General features: G+C 39.8%; 1 protein-coding gene across 11 annotated transcripts in view; it reads right to left on the bottom strand.

The window, feature by feature from the left end:
• The window catches only part of GAB1 (GRB2 associated binding protein 1), a 151,990-nt gene that overhangs the window by 49,625 nt on the left and 85,921 nt on the right, over nt 1-16,444 (bottom strand). For 9 of the 11 annotated variants that reach the window (XM_038398479.2, XM_038398478.2, XM_038398477.2 and 6 more), the window contains one exon: nt 8,701-8,995. In XM_038398479.2, coding sequence (XP_038254407.1) covers nt 8,701-8,995 — 295 coding nt within the window. Of the gene's footprint in view, nt 1-8,700; nt 8,996-11,550; nt 11,796-16,444 lie in introns of those variants that run through there. The other 2 variants (XM_043512955.1, XM_043512954.1) reach the window with 2 other exon arrangements.

Raw genomic sequence — 16,444 nt, 5'->3', positions numbered from 1 at the left:
TTTCAGCTTTTCACAATTTTCCACATAGTAGAAACTCCGCCTTTCAACCAGCTCTAGTGTAGGATCGTGAAAGAAAATCCAATCTTTACATTCTTGAATATTTCAAAAGCTTATTTTGTTTTTTCGGTCTCAAGTTACATTTAGTCCTCTTTTTCAAAAGAATTTAGCAATTGTCTGTTTATTTTATGTTTAGGACAGTCTAGCCTACTGTGAAACTCCTGTAACTGACTGATAGCTCTTAAGTTTATATCATGTTATAGTTAACATTTGACTTTCAGGGTTTACTTTTTCTCAACTTTAAAGTGTTTGTTTTATGCAAACTGTGAATAATTTCATGCTGCACTTTTGGCTATCCACTTAAGAGAAAAAGAAAAATAGCAAAGCATTTTAGTTTAAAATTTCTCCTCTTCCTCCATGTGCAATTTTCAACTCAGAGAAGGCACTCTCACAAAACACAATATAAAGGTATAACCATTAGCCTCCTTCCTCCCTATATTTAAGTTAAAAACTAATTTGAAAAACACAATACAACTGAAAAGTTGCAGGGGGAAATATAGGTAAATTTGGGGTTAAGGAGAAGTCTAATGAGGTTTGGCACTAAGTGTGTTTTGTTTTAAAGGAAGTCACAAAATGAGTGAAATGTTGAAAATCGATGGTGTTATTCAGTTAAAACCTAGTTTTCTGTTTATTTTAAAATTACAATTAAGAATGAGGAAAAGTGACTTACAGATCAGTCTTGGTCTCTAATAAGTATTTTAATTGGTTACTTTTATTGCTATTGTCTTTAAAATGGTGTTATAGTGTAAAAAACTTAAGAACAGGACATGGAGGATGGGAGGATGACTGGCTTTGCTTTACTGAATATTATTAAACTATAATAATAATGCAATGTAACTTTAATGTCAAGAACTGGAGCATACAATGAAAGAGTCTCTGTATGGCACAAGTTCATGTCATATGAATTGTATTATTTCCTTGTCTCTACCTGCTGGATGAGATAATTTGGATTTTTATTTATTTATTTTGCTTGTTTTTACTACATCTTTTCTGAGAAGAGACAACCAAAGCAGGACGCAGTTTGTAAGATAAGGACACAACAGACTCCTATAATGCCAATTAAACTTTTCCTACATTATTCTCTATGCACCCCTTAATACCTCCCAACATATATAGTGAAAGAAAGACAGACAGACAGACATGGCAGCTTACTTTTCCTTTCCTTTACTAAAATGGGCTTCAGCTTTCCTTTCCAAAAACAGGTTGCTTCAGTCATAGGGCAGGTTTGCCACGTACTGCAGCATCTCCCACTGGAATCCAGATTTTATCTGTGTTTTGGGTATCTGAGACAGATACTCTTACTGCTGTATCTAATGTCTCAAAGGATCCCATGACTTGATGCCCAACAGTTTCTAGATCAAACTTTTCTCCCATTTAAAAAAGTCCTTTTATTTAAGGTAAGTTTCGTGCAGATGAAAGGAAATCTAATTGATAACATTGGAAAATGAAGTCAATCAGTAAAGATGTTAAATAATTTCTCCTGGGGAAAAGAAATCAGCTAAGTTATAGACATTCTTCCATATGTCATATTTATGTGTGCTCACTAGGATGGGTATTTGGCAATAAAGGTTAGCCAGTCAACGATATCCTGCATCTTGGCAAGAGGTTAGACGAGATGACCCTTGAGGTCCCTTTAATCCTCTGGTTCTATGATAGAATCTAGTCTGAAAAGTTTTAAGTAGTGCTTTTCAGGGACTCATTTTTAGCCACTGCAGCCTCCTCCAAAATACCTGTAATTAGGTTATGAGAAACGTTGCACTCTCCTCTCTCCATCTGGCCATCGCCTTGTCTCTTTCAGCATCACCCATCTGCTCTCTTCCTCTTGCCCTATACCTAGCCTTTCTGTGATTCCCACTCCATCAATGTCAATGACTTCTCATTTGCTTTCATCCCCCTCTTCTCTTCCATGATATGGTTGTCAATTGTCTCCATGCTTCACTTTCATCTATCCTGGACTCCTTAGCCCCTCTCTCTGCTATTGCCATGTCTGCCTTGCCAGCCCTGGATCAGACTAATATCTATTTCCTCTGATCCTGCTCCTACGCTGCTGAATGTCTATGACAGAACTACTGTGACCAAGCTGACTTCCCCCACTACACATTTGTTCTCTCCTCCTTCAATTCTGCCATGTTCCTAACTAAGCAACTTTACTTTTTCACTTTAATTGAATCCCATGTCTGCAATCCTAGCCATCTTCTTTTACTATCTTTGACTCCCTCTTCAAACCCTTTCCCACTCTTTTATATTTCTCCTCAACTCTCACTCTCCTCCAGTTATTTCCCTTCACAATACAAACATGCTTCAGTTTCTCATCTTAACACGCCCCGCCACCCCCGCACATGTCTCTCTAAATACTATCCTATTGCCCTACACCCTTCATCTCTAAGTTCATTAAACACACTGTCCACAGTCAGTGTCTGGAGTTCCTCTCCTCCAGTTCTACCTTAGATCCTCTCCAACCTGGCTTCTGCCGCTTGCACTCCATTGGAGATGCTTTCACCAAAAAGTTTGTAACAGTCTATTCCTAGCCAAAGCTCAGAACTATCCTCATCCTCTTTGATCCGTCAGTTGCCTTCATAACCATCAACTATATTCTTTTTGATATCTTGTCCTCCCCCATGATCTCCATGACTCTGTCCTCTCCTGGTTCTCCTTCTACCTCTCTAATTACTCCTTCAGTGTGTCAGAGGATCCTCCTTATCCACCCTCCAGCTTTTTTATTTTTTTTGGGGGGGGGGGGGTCCACCGAACTCCATCCCACAGTGTCTTTCTTTTCTCCCTCTACACCTTGTATCTGGGTAATCTTGTCTGCCAACACAAATTCTACTGCCATCTCTATGCTGATGACTCACAGATTTACCTCTCTACTACAGACCTGTCTTCTTCTGTCCAAATTATAATCACAGCTGGTTTCTCTAACATCTCCTTGTGGACATCTAGCAATCAACTTACAATCACGATGAACAAAACAGAGCTCTTACTCCTTTCCATCCAAGTCCTCCCTCCTTTTTCTATCACTGGACAACACCAGCATTGGTCTGGTCACTTACCTATAACCTGGGTTTCATCATCAACTCTGCCTTCTTTCTAGATCCTCACATCAAGGCTATGTTTAAATCTTGCCAATTCTTTCTGCATAACATCACTAAGACATGGCCATTCTTTTCCATCCACGCAGCCAAAACTCTCCACCTTGCTCACAATATTTCACATCTCAATTACTGCTACATTCTCCTCTCTGGCCTTGACATATCCCACCTTGCCCAGCTCACATCCATTCTTTGCCAAGATTATTCTCCTAGCTTATCACTTTTACCATGAAACTCCTCTCTTTACATCCCTCCACTGGCTCCCCCATTCTCTATTGCATCAAATATAAGCTGCTTGTCTTCACTTTCAAGGTCCTTCATGGCCTATCCCCACCTATCATCATTCATATGCTATTAAGATGTCGACCCCTGCCTCCAATCAGCCAAAGATGCCAGCCTCCAGTGTCCACTGGTTAAATTTTCAAACAAACACTTTTGTTGTTTCGCCCATGCTACCGCTTGTGTGGGAGGAGCTCCCCATAAACATCTGCAAAGCTACCTCATTCTCCTCTTCAGATCCTTCCCTTTGCTGTGATGCCTACAAAAATCTTGGTAACAGTTCGGCTGCAGGAGTGCTGAGACCATGCCCACCATGCTGACTAGTACTGTTTCCTTGTTGTATTTTGTCTTATTGTAAGCTCTGTGAGAAAGGGACTGGTTTTACTCTGTTTGTATAGCACCTAGCAGAATGGGGTTCTGATCCATGACTGAGACTCTCAGGTATTACCCAACTACAAAAATAGATAACAACAACAACAACAACAACAACAACTGAGGCTGCCTGCCACTGTGAAAGTAGATACAACTGGAAGGAAATTCAGGGCATTCTCCTGCGGCTGGTGACTGATTGTCCCCACTTAGCTTCAAGAAACCTGAAGTACCTAATCATAATGCATCTGTGAACCTTAACATGATGAAGTAAATCCTATAAACTGCAGAAAATTTAAATCAAAAACAAATTGTACAAAACTGAAAGGCAACAGAAGAAAGTAAAATTGTTATTTCGTACAGAATGATTTAGTGAATCTTGAAAAAAGTTCCTTTTTTGTGTGAAGTAGAACTTTGATTCCTTTGAAGAAACATGATGAGCATTTCTGGAAAATATAACTGAAATGATATGAAGAAAATAACCAAGATCTATGGGAGGGCAGGTGGGGGGAGGATATACACTATACCCTTCTTCTGTTCTTTTTCTCTTGTTTTCTTTCTCCTCCACTTCTTTTCCTTTATTCTTGCTACATTTATTTATTTGAATAGGCTGATGAACATACTGTTTGTACATAGTATGACAATTCTTTTTCTCTAAAGCTCTGATTCATATACAAGTTTAACTTTAATGCCTATAAATTAAAGGCAACCTGCATTTTCATTTTTATTATTTTTTTACTTCAAAATAGTTAAAATACACGTAGTACTTTTTCTGCTGAACACGTGTGTGTTGAGAGATATAGTATGAAGTTTTATAGAAAAGTAACTAAAATAAACCCTTATGCATTACCATTCCCCATTTTCATTTTAGACAGATATTATAGAAAGACAAGATCCTGGAAATTAGCACTTTACTGCTTTCATCTGAAGATGGGGTAGAAATTAACGTTAAATACCCACCAATTTGTTTCTGTTAATTACAAAGAATAATGATTTAAGGTTGTTAGGTAATTTGAATATCTATTTTTTGGTAACTCCAGACTCACCAGGAATCCAAAATAATTTAAGATCTTCTAACTGAAAATATATGTAAACTCTGTCTTGAAAACTAAATCCCTGTAAAAGAAACTGTCCTACAATATACTGTGCTGTAGTGTACTGCTTCCTTAACTCTGCTCTCAGAAATCTGCACAGATTCAACAGCTTGTGACACTGATGATTCAGGAACATGAATCAATCTGTTCATTGTCCAAACAACAAAATGAAGTTATTGTAATTTTCCAAAATGAACGGTGACGACGTGCATAAATAATTTCTGCTTGGAAGGCCTACGCTGGAACACCACATAGCAACACTCCTGTGCAAGTCAAAGGGAAAAAAAAGAAAGAAAAAAACAGCCTGCCAGCACCATAAATATTCCAGTAAAGCTATCAGATAGCATAGAAGGAGCAACATAGTGATCCACTGGGATAATCCTTCCCCTCCCACCACCAAAGCAGTATTTCCCCCACCTCCAAATTAATCTTCAAAATACAAAAAACAAAACAAACCAACAACAATCACATTCTCATGATGAAGCAGCCTATTAGCAGCACAACATACCACTGGCCTGACCCAGCTCCCCTTTATGTCAAGGGAGTTGATTTGAAGAGGAGCAGACAAAAGCAAAGCTTTCCCTCAATCCTTAATCTAGCAAGGGCTGTTAATGGAGCAAATCCCATAGTATCAAGTCCTCCAGCCAATCTGAAGAGTGGCACTGTCAAAATCTGAAGGGAAAGGTCTTCAGTTTTCCTTAGGCCAGAGGGAAGGTCCCTCTGGAGAAGGATATAAATCATACTTATATCTTTTCCTACAGGAAAGTAATAAAATTGGTATACTTTTTATTTTCTGAAGGAAGAGGAAGGTTTGCCAGTCCCTCCTCAGGCCCTTCGTTACCAGCACTCCCAGCTATCTTCGAGACACCACTGACTTCCTGAGGAAACTACAGTCCATTGGTGATCTTCCTAAAAACACCATCCTAGCCACTATGGATGTAGAAGCCCTCTACACCAACATTCTACACAAAGATGGGCTACAAGCCGTCAGGAACAGTATCCCCGATACTGTCACGGCTAACCTGGTGGCTGAACTTTGTGACTTTGTCCTCACCCATAACTATTTCACATTTGGGGACAATGTATACCTTCAAATCAGCGGCACTGCGATGGGTACCCGCATGGCCCCACAGTATGCCAACATTTTTATGGCTGACTTAGAACAACGCTTCCTCAGCTCTCGTCCCCTAATGCCCCTACTCTATTTGCGCTACATTGATGACATCTTCATCATCTGGACCCATGGAAAAGAAGCTCTTGAGGAATTCCACCAGGATTTCAACAATTTCCATCCCACCATCAACCTCAGCCTGGACCAGTCCACACAAGAGATCCACTTCCTGGACACTACGGTGCTAATAAGCGATGGTCACATAAACACCACCCTATATCGGAAACCTACTGACCGCTATTCCTACCTACATGCCTCTAGCTTTCATCCAGATCATACCACTCGATCCATTGTCTACAGCCAAGCGCTACGATATAACCGCATTTGCTCCAACCCCTCAGACAGAGACAAACACCTACAAGATCTCTATCATGCATTACTACAACTACAATACCCACCTGCTGAAGTGAAGAAACAGATTGACAGAGCCAGAAGAGTACCCAGAAGTCACCTACTACAGGACAGGCCCAACAAAGAAAACAACAGAACGCCACTAGCCATCACCTTCAGCCCCCAACTAAAACCTCTCCAACGCATCATCAAGGATCTACAACCTATCCTGAAGGACGACCCATCACTCTCACAGATCTTGGGAGATAGACCAGTCCTTGCTTACAGACAGCCCCCCAATCTGAAGCAAATACTCACCAGCAACCACACACCACACAAAAGAACCACTAACCCAGGAACCTATCCTTGCAACAAAGCCCGTTGCCAACTCTGTCCACATATCTATTCAGGGGATACCATCATAGGGCCTAATCACATCAGCCACACTATCAGTGGCTCGTTCACCTGCGCATCTACCAATGTGATATATGCCATCATGTGCCAGCAATGCCCCTCTGCCATGTACATTGGCCAAACTGGACAGTCTCTACGTAAAAGAATGAATGGACACAAATCAGACGTCAAGAATTATAACATTCAAAAACCAGTTGGAGAACACTTCAATCTCTCTGGTCACTCGATCACAGACCTAAGAGTGGCTATACTTCAACAAAAAAGCTTCAAAAACAGACTCCAACGAGAGACTGCTGAATTGGAATTAATTTGCAAACTGGATACAATTAACTTAGGCTTGAATAGAGACTGGGAATGGATGAGTCATTACACAAAGTAAAACTATTTCCCCATGGTATTTCTCCCCCCCCCCACTGTTCCTCTGATATTCTTGTTAACTGCTGGAATTAGCCTACCTTGCTTGTCACCATGAAAGGTTTTCCTCCTTTCCCCCCCCTGCTGCTGGTGATGGCTTATCTTAAGTGATCACTCTCCTTACAGTGTGTTTGATAAACCCATTGTTTCATGTTCTCTGTGTGTGTGTATATAAATCTCTCCTCTGCTTTTTCCACCAAATGCATCCGATGAAGTGAGCTGTAGCTCACGAAAGCTTATGCTCTAATAAATTTGTTAGTCTCTATGGTGCCACGGGTACTCCTTTTCTTTTTGCGAATACAGACTAACACGGCTGCTACTCTGAAACCAGTACATAGATGTGATTCATCCTCTATTTACATCCCAAAATAATCTATACATTAGCTGGGATAAAAATGTAACTAGTGCATATGATTTGAAGCTACTCTTTCATATATGGGTGCCGAGACACGTATCTTGTAAAAATCAAATACTGAAAATGCATGCAGATACACAGTTCCTGATTTTCCAAGCTATTTACATTTTTCACTTAGGCAATGCAGGCCAAGGTTACATCCATAAAACATGCAACAGTACTTTATTCCAACTAGGAAAGCCATGGTATGAAATTTGAAGTATGAAGGACTTATGTTTGTAGAAAACTGATCCAGGACTATCAAGCCTTAAAATCCAAATGAGGATCTAGTCTACTTCTCCCTTCCCCAGCAAACACAACATGCACACACACACAAAAAACCCACCTACCAAAAAGCTGAAGATGTAGTGCTCTACCTAATTCCATATTAGTGTCTGGAGTAAAATGATTCCATATAGTTCCTATAAACCTCTCTATATACACATCCACATAGGCTAGCACGTGCAGAGCTGGGAGAAATTTCTTTCTTTTTTTTTTTTTCTGAAAAATGCTGATTTGGCTTGACTGAAACAATATGGGTGGATTTCGGCTAATTGTTTTGGTATAAAGAAAAAAAAATTGGAAATGCTGGAGCAGTCCATTTAAGCATTTCTGAAATAAAACACTTCAACATTTCATTTCAGAATTTCCCTCCATGTTATTTTTTAAACCACTGGAAAAAACCCCTCAAACTCAAAATGAAGTGTTTTCAGTTTTTCTAGAGGCAACAAGGGCAGAGTTGGGCTGCAGACGGAGCAGAGCTGTGATCAGAGTGGGGCTGGGCGGGCGCTCCTCCCTGCCTCCCCTGGGGGCTGGCCCGGGCCCTGCCGCATGCTCCTCCGAACATTCCTCCGTTCCCTCTGGGGACCACTGCACTAGGTCATAAAAATAAACAAACAAACCCTAAAGATCTCATTGTCCCATTTATTTCATTTAAATAGTAAAAGAGCTACATATCTGAGGCATATATCTGCATATAATGCATTTTCTCTTTTTGCTATAAAGATAGCTATTGATCTTTAAATACTCCTTTGTAAGGTGACATAACAGTGTTTCTCCAGGAAAAACAAAAAAAAATGCTAAATGTACCTTCTTCTGTAGGGTTGAACCCACAGATGTCGCAAATACAGCGAACCCACTTATTCATCTCCTCCTCGCTATCTGCCACCAAGTAGAAAACTCTGTCGATAGTGTTGATATCAAAAATATAACTGTTTTCAAACTCTTTTTTGTTAAATGTCAATCCCGCATCCACTTGTTGACACAAGTTTAAGTCAATAATACGAATAGGTTTTTTGGCATGGTCATTTTTGTAGTACTCCAACACATCCGGATCTCCTGTTAGACGGCCACTGCGAAGCACAAACCACCTCCTCTTCCATGCCTAAGAAGTAGGGGGGAAAAGGGAAACATTAATATAAGAGTGATATTATTTTAAAGACAATTATGCCTATTTATCAGTGACTTCCACTACTGGAACTGCATTGTAAAAAAAGGTTGAATACAATGCAATAAATATTTCAAATTGTTTCCAAAAGATTGCATACAAAAAAAACTAAACTGAGGAGAATCAGGTTACAAAAAAAAGATTTCCTTTTATATTTAAGATTTTGCTCAAGAGAATAAGTTTCAAAAGTAAGATGATACTTGCCAAATGGGAAAGGATGAATCCAATTAAGGAAAAGAAAAAAAAACTTCCAAAGAAAGTGAATACAGCCACAGGAAGGAAAAGAAACAACATATTTATAGGTACTTAAAAGCGTCCCCTTCATTTCATGCTGTTTTATCTTCAATAGTCACTTGTTTTCATAGCACATATAATACTCATTTATACATGCATGTTTCTCTGAATCTTGTGAATAAAGTAGGTTAATCAAGTGGTAGTATTTTAAGATAGCTACTCTTGTAGAAAGAGAGCTACTTGATTAGCTGGCAACATTTTACATGAAATAGTTTCACTTAGTTACAAAACTACAAGGCAGCACTGTAAGTTACTTGTTTTCTCCTTTAAACTTAAAAAAAATCCATTTAATTATGTTCATGAATATATATATTTTCTGAGTCCAGGCATTGCAACTCCGACACCAACCCCACTGCTGCAAACTTAGGAGATGTGGCCAGGGAAGGGGGCATGGCCTAGAAACTCTATGCCCCACTGATCCTCAACTACTTGATCAGTGCCTTGTGGCCACTGACATCCAGCGTATTTTAGAACAGCGTTTCCCAAATGGTTGGTCCTGATCTACCAGTGGGTTGCAGGAAGAGTCTAGGTGGATTGATTATCACTGCTCCCCCATGTCACTCTCCATGAGCCCCAGAAGCACTCCTCCTATCACAGGGGGAGTGGGGGAAAGGGATTGTTTGCCCCAGGCCACCTATTTGAGAGTGCCGCCAACCAAGTGACATTGCAATCTTGCACATGGGGTGACAGCACCGCCCAGGTTTGCCTGGCCACTCCTCCATCATGATAGGGAGTAGGCTGGGCCAAACCTAAGTAATCCTGCAACCCATCCACCAGGTCACAATGCCCAGAGCAGGGAGCCACGCCCAGCCTTGCAGGACAGAAGCTGCCGCAGCAGGGTGAGTGCGGGGCAGACCCAGCCTTGAACACCCCCACAACTGTGGTCTCCCCAGCCAGCTGGGGTGCAGAAGCAAGCAGGACTGGGAGAGTGAGAGCATGAGGACTAGGCGGAGTTGAGCAACAGGCTTGGGAGCTGGGCCAGGGATGCTCTCCTCATCTTGATGCAGGTGAAGACTCGGACTGTGAAGCCTCCTTGCTGGGAGGGGGATCTGTACTTTTTGGTGTCTGTTTCAATTAGGCTCCCCAGACATAAGGATTTTTGAGAGGCCAGTTTTTTCACAGGACAGACTGGAGGACTGTTTTGTGTTTTCCTTTGCTGTAGCCTGTCTTCCACTCCCACTTAAAGGAGTGACCTCCTCAAATTTACAGGGGGTTTAGCAGAAGCCCTGTCAGAGCTCTCTATCCACAAGAGGGGACAGGGTTGGGAGAGGAGAGGTGCTAGCAGTGCAGAAAGCATGCAAGTTTATGTTTTTCTTTTTTCTTTGGTGTTTGAATTTTTAAAAAGTAAAAAAATAGTGAATGGTAGTTTTTATTTTACACACACAAAATTATTATGCAATGGAGTCTCTCCAAAAAGACAAAAGGCAGTTGGTGGGTCACCTTAGTAAAAAGTTTGGGAACCACAGATTTAGAGCAACCCTCAGAACATGCTAATTCATGCCCCGGAACCACACTTTGCACACAGTTGGCTCAGGATTGCAGAATGCCTAAGTTACCTTTGCACTCTCCTCCTAACCCCCATTCAGCTCCTTAGCTGTAACTAGGGATTTGGGTCACTATATCTAAGGGAGAGGAAGTTGCCACAAATGTGATCTAGTTCTGCTTTACTTAAGGTGCAAAAGACATGGCATAAGAACCTAAACAGATATTTCTTACTCCCAAAAGAAGACCCATTGCCTTTACGCTGAGTTAAGGTTGCAGGATCAGGCCCACAGCCATGAAAGGAATAAATTCTTTATCTCCACCACTGTTTTTCCTTCTTATTAGTCAAAGTGTGAGCTCAAAGAAAGTGAATGGGATAGCTCTAGCAAACTCTCTTCCATACCAAAAACTCTCTTACCCTTGCCAAAATGATTTGTTTTAAAGTTTGTATTTAGGTTGTTTTAACAAGTATATAAATCCATCACATAAAAAAAATCCAGTCATATTTTCTACAGAGTACACAGTGACAGGAAGACAGACTACCATACAAACAAGAGGTCGAATGGAAGCGTTGAGACTTGTAGTGTCCTTTACATATCCACATGCATCTGTCAACCTCTGGGATCAAAACCTTCTCAGACTGGACTTATGGAACCAGCTGTGGAGCAGAAAACAACTAACGCTAGGTCCTGAGAAGTGTAAATGTAGCCTATTACCTCATACAAAGTGGGGGGGAAACATACTGGGGTCTGGGAATCAAAACTGTGATACCATCTTAACCGGCTCTGGCTCTGAACCAGCATAGTCAGCTTTTCAGTGGGTGCTCACAAACAACTCATTGTCAAGTGTGAATGCCTTTTTTGGTATCAAGCTGAAGCTACTATGGAAAGATAATACAGAAAATAGGGGAGGGGGGAAATGCCAGACATTTAAACTGGAACTTGTGGCATATTCAGTAGCCACCATGTACTAAAAATCATCTGAGTTTGAAAAAAAGACTTTTATGCTTGTTATTCTATACAAATAATCATACTTTTTGTACTCATTATCATATATACATATCCAGCCTTAAAATGCAGAATTGTACAATTCAAGTCAGTTCTCAAGTCACCTTTCTCCCTATGTTAGCAAGTTAGTGAGCGGGATAAACAACAAAGTACAAGAATTAAAACTGACAGAAAAAAACAAAACGAAACACCATAAGCAGAGGCCACATATTAAAGTGTGTAAAATTCCAGAATTGATCTGCATTGTGCTATATACTGTTCTGAAAATCTGACAAATTTTGTGCTGTTTTATGCATCTCTATCAAGCCAAAAAAATCAACAGCTAAGAAACCTGCGTAGCAGAAGCCTTAAGTATTTTCCACATAGAAAGTCCCCAAGGTTGATAATTAATTGAGAATTAGTTCTGAAAAACATACTGCAGCTATTTCAGAAACTGGAATTATCCTCCATGTCTTCATTTCTTCAGATGAGATTTTTAAAAAGCGATCTCTAAAAACCCCAACATACTTGCCTACAGATTTATGCAACACAAATTAGCTTGGTACAAATGAACTTTGCCTAGCTTGGGAGTTTCTGTCTAATTCTGTGTTAAGGGGTGAAACTTGTTCTTATTATCACTAATAAAAGCCCTATTCAACATTAAAGAGTTAAATATGGCTTTTACTCCAATTTCATAAATTAATCATCTAAAAAGAACTTGTTTTCAGCTCTTAATGCTACAAAATACCAACTATTAAGTACTTAAAATACTGAGTTTAGCCTACCACCTGCTACTATTTTTTGAAGAATTTTTGCATAGTGAATATCTGAATGTTTATTTCAGTCACATAATGAGTCACTCATTGAAACTGGCACAGATTAAACTCAAAAACAAAAGCAATTCCATAAACTACACATTAATAAGGCAGATACAAAGGTTCTCTGGGTTACAGTACAAAGCACAATTTAGCAGTAGAATAAAGCCTGAAGCTTGACAAGAGAACTGACATCAGAACCCTTGCTAATCATAGTACAGAAGCTTCTCTATGTTTTGTCAAAGTGCAGAATGAACCCACATAAATCACTCTTTGTTATCTGAAAATATCTAGGATTCTTAAAGCTTGTTCTATTTTTAACATTTCAGTCTTTGTCGCCTTAGTGAAAGCTGTATACTGCCTCACTGAGCGAACAGGAATACTGACTATAACTAATGAAGAGAGCTTCTTCAATAACTGCTTTCCCAAACTAAGTCTCTGAAAGGGGCTGTGGGGAAGTGAGAGAGAGAGTGAGAGAGAGAATAACTATTTATGTAAATGTATCTTTCTTTATTATTTTTTTCCCTTTGGGTATTTTTGTTGGAGGAATATTTATCGTATTTTACAGCTGCACAATCTGTAACATGCATTGTAGCCTACAAAACCACTACAAACATAAAATTGGGTTATGCCACAATGATGTTACAGAAACAAACAAGCTTTGTCTCTTCAATTATTTAATCAACAACACACTCTAAACAATGCGACTTTTCTTGCATTGATAAAGGTGCTTCAGATGCAGCTGAACTTCTATTGGAAAACAGATGAGAAAAATAAGCAACTCTACAGTGTGATTTGTTTTAAAACTCACTTTCCCAAATCCTAACCAATACTAATATGAGACAGATATTAGATATTTTAGGGGTGAAATGAATATTCCTTCCTCGGATTATCTAATTTATTTTTAATGCAAAATACGTTTATTTACATTGCATGCCTGATTCCAACACACTGCCTGCAGATTAAGTATTTATCAAATATAGATTTTTTTAAAAAATGTATTAAAATCATAGGAAGTACATCAAATAACAGGGTGATGTAATTCAGCAGTCTTTCTAAACTTTTAAATATAGCTATTACAAAACAAAATTATGGAGATAAAGTAGGCTTTTAAAAGTAGTCTAAGATGTGACATGTTGCCATGTAGCTGCTAAAGACCTTGGCACACTCAAAGAGTTGTAACCAAAAAATACTGAAGTTGAGTTTTGTTTTAACCCAATGGAGGAAGAGAAGAAAGCACTATTTTTATTTTCTGTATTGCACATTTTATGTAAATTGAGTACTGCTGGTTTAAAAACAATCAATTCAGCCAGGCCACAGTATCAGGAAAATTGGAAGAAAGCATCCCTTAGGTCGTCTACACTTACAAGGCTGTAGTGGCACAGCTGGATTGCTGTAGCGCTTCAGTGAAGACGCTGCCTACACTGATGGGTGGGCTTCTTCCATCAATGTAGGTACTACACTTTCCTGAGAGGCAATAGCTATGTTGACAGGAGGGCTTCTCCCATCAACACAGTGCTGTCTACACCAGGAGTTAGGTCAGTATAACTGTGTCCCACGGGGGGGGGGCGGATTTTCCACACCCCAAGCGATGTATTTATAGCAACACAAGTTAGAAGTTTGGATATGCAGCTTCATTTTCCTGATGCATCTCCACGGTCCCTATTTTTTTTAAATGTAATTTTTAAATAAACCATGGCAACGGAGGATAAAACCTCCACAACTATACAGGTATAAACATCTTTACAGTAATTGTGAAAGGTGGAGTGTCAAGACCTTAAATTATCTCAAAATTGTAATTTTTAGTAATACTGCTGAGAGAGAGTAAACAAATTTATGAAAAACAAATAAAATAAATGTGAAGTGAGGAAAATACTGGATGCATTACTACTTTCTTTAAAGTACTTAAGACTTGTTTTCCAGGAAGCACCATCTTTTCTAACTGAGCAAAATAAGGAAAAAACAGTCTCAGTGGAAGTTTCCACTCTACTGGCTATCATCCTGATCATCTGTTCCGAATACACACAAGGCTAAATTTCCTGTTTTCAAACTATTGTCACCATTTTCTAGTCTTGTGCTGCTAGTTCTAACTTTAGCTTTGTTAAATAAACAAAAGAAAACATTGAAAAAGCAGAACAATACTTCCATGCATATGTACTTCAAGCAAAATGTCAGAATGTATATTTAATCATTTGAACTAAAATAAATCAATCAATACTGAACAATTCATTAAAACATCAAAGAAAAGGCAAAAATTAAAAGAAACTTATCATTGTGTAAGGATCTCTCTCCTTTTAACAAGCCTAAAATTACAAGTTCATCATTTTTACATTCACTTTAATTTTGCACTGCATTCCTTAAGTCCCATCTATGTTAGGAGTCTAACTGTGCTAATAAGCGAGCTTGCCAAAAAACCTCAAGATTTCCAGTTCCTGGGAAATTCTGATATTTTGAAGTTTAGTTTAGTTCTGATTTGGAAAGAAACCAAATTTTTCCCAAAAACCAGAAATTTCACACACACACAAAAAATCATTTTGGAAACACTGGCATATACTGTTTCTGAAACAAAATATGATCCTCAGAATCCCACAGCTGCTGACTGAAACTAAGAAGAATCATGTCAATTTCACTTAAGAGCTTCCAGGACTCCCAACATCTGTGGCTCTAGGCAACTGGCCTGGGACCCCAGGGCTTCCCGACTCTCAGACCAGTTGGTTTCCAAGGCTGGAAGCCTGAAAGCCCTGAGAAGACCCTGTGCTTCCAGGCTGCTGGATCCACAGCAGGCATCCCCAGACCCAACCAACTCTAGCAAACAGGTCTATAACTGTGTCATCTGACACATATTACACCATCAGTCACACTCTCCTTCTCAAAAATCATGGGGTTGCAGAGGATTCTGGCCCTCCTCTATCTATTTACTTACCTGTATACTCAGGCCCCAAATCTCAGCACATCCTAAACACTAATGCATTTCTCCTCACACACTACTGTGTGATAGGGAAATATCATCCTCATACAAATGGGGCATTGTCTCAGAGAGACAAATATTTACCCAAAGTCATGCCGAAAGTTTGTAGCAGAACAAGGAATCTAACCCAAATCTCCTGAATCCCAGGCCAATGCTCTAACCACAAGGCCACCCTTTCTCTTCTTGGTCTATATATTATTTCTGGGCAATCTTGTGCACTTAGAACCTTCAAACTACCATGATTTTGCTAATCACTGGCAAGTTTACCTTACCTCTCCTGACTTGTCCCCATCTGTTTCAATTCCACATCTTGACCTGCCTATCCAACATTATCTCTTCCTGGAGGTCTTGTCAGTAACAAATGTAATGTGGTCATAAATGAGCTTTTGGTCTGCCCTCCCTTGACCTCTCCATTATTGCTGAAGACAGCACCCTTGTCCCTATCACTCATGTTCATAATCCGGGAGATGGATGCCTTTTCCTTGCCCTGCCCATCCAAGTGGTTTTCAAATTTTGCTGCTCCTTCCTCCACAACGTTTTCAAAATACAGTCGCTCCTTTCTGCCCACACCACCCTAGTTCCAAGTGCTCATCTCCTCCTGTCTTGTCTCCCCCCCACCTCCTATCACACCTATTCAAAATGTAGCTGCTAATATAGTCTTGTGCTTACCACCACTCTGACCACATCACACCCTTCCTTGAATTCCTCAACTGACTTCCCTTTTCAACACAAGTTTAAGCTCTTGTCGCTAATTTTAGGGCCTTCTCACCTCTGCCCTCCCAACTAATTTACTTGACTCTCGTCTCTTATGCCACCTCCTATGACTCTTGCTCCACCAGTG

This window comes from Dermochelys coriacea, chromosome 4 (genome assembly GCF_009764565.3).
Source record: "Dermochelys coriacea isolate rDerCor1 chromosome 4, rDerCor1.pri.v4, whole genome shotgun sequence".
In the NCBI taxonomy this organism is placed as follows: Eukaryota; Metazoa; Chordata; order Testudines; family Dermochelyidae; genus Dermochelys; species Dermochelys coriacea.
The sequence above is the reverse complement of the archived record's forward strand: the minus strand, read 5'-3'. Positions and strand labels throughout refer to the sequence as shown.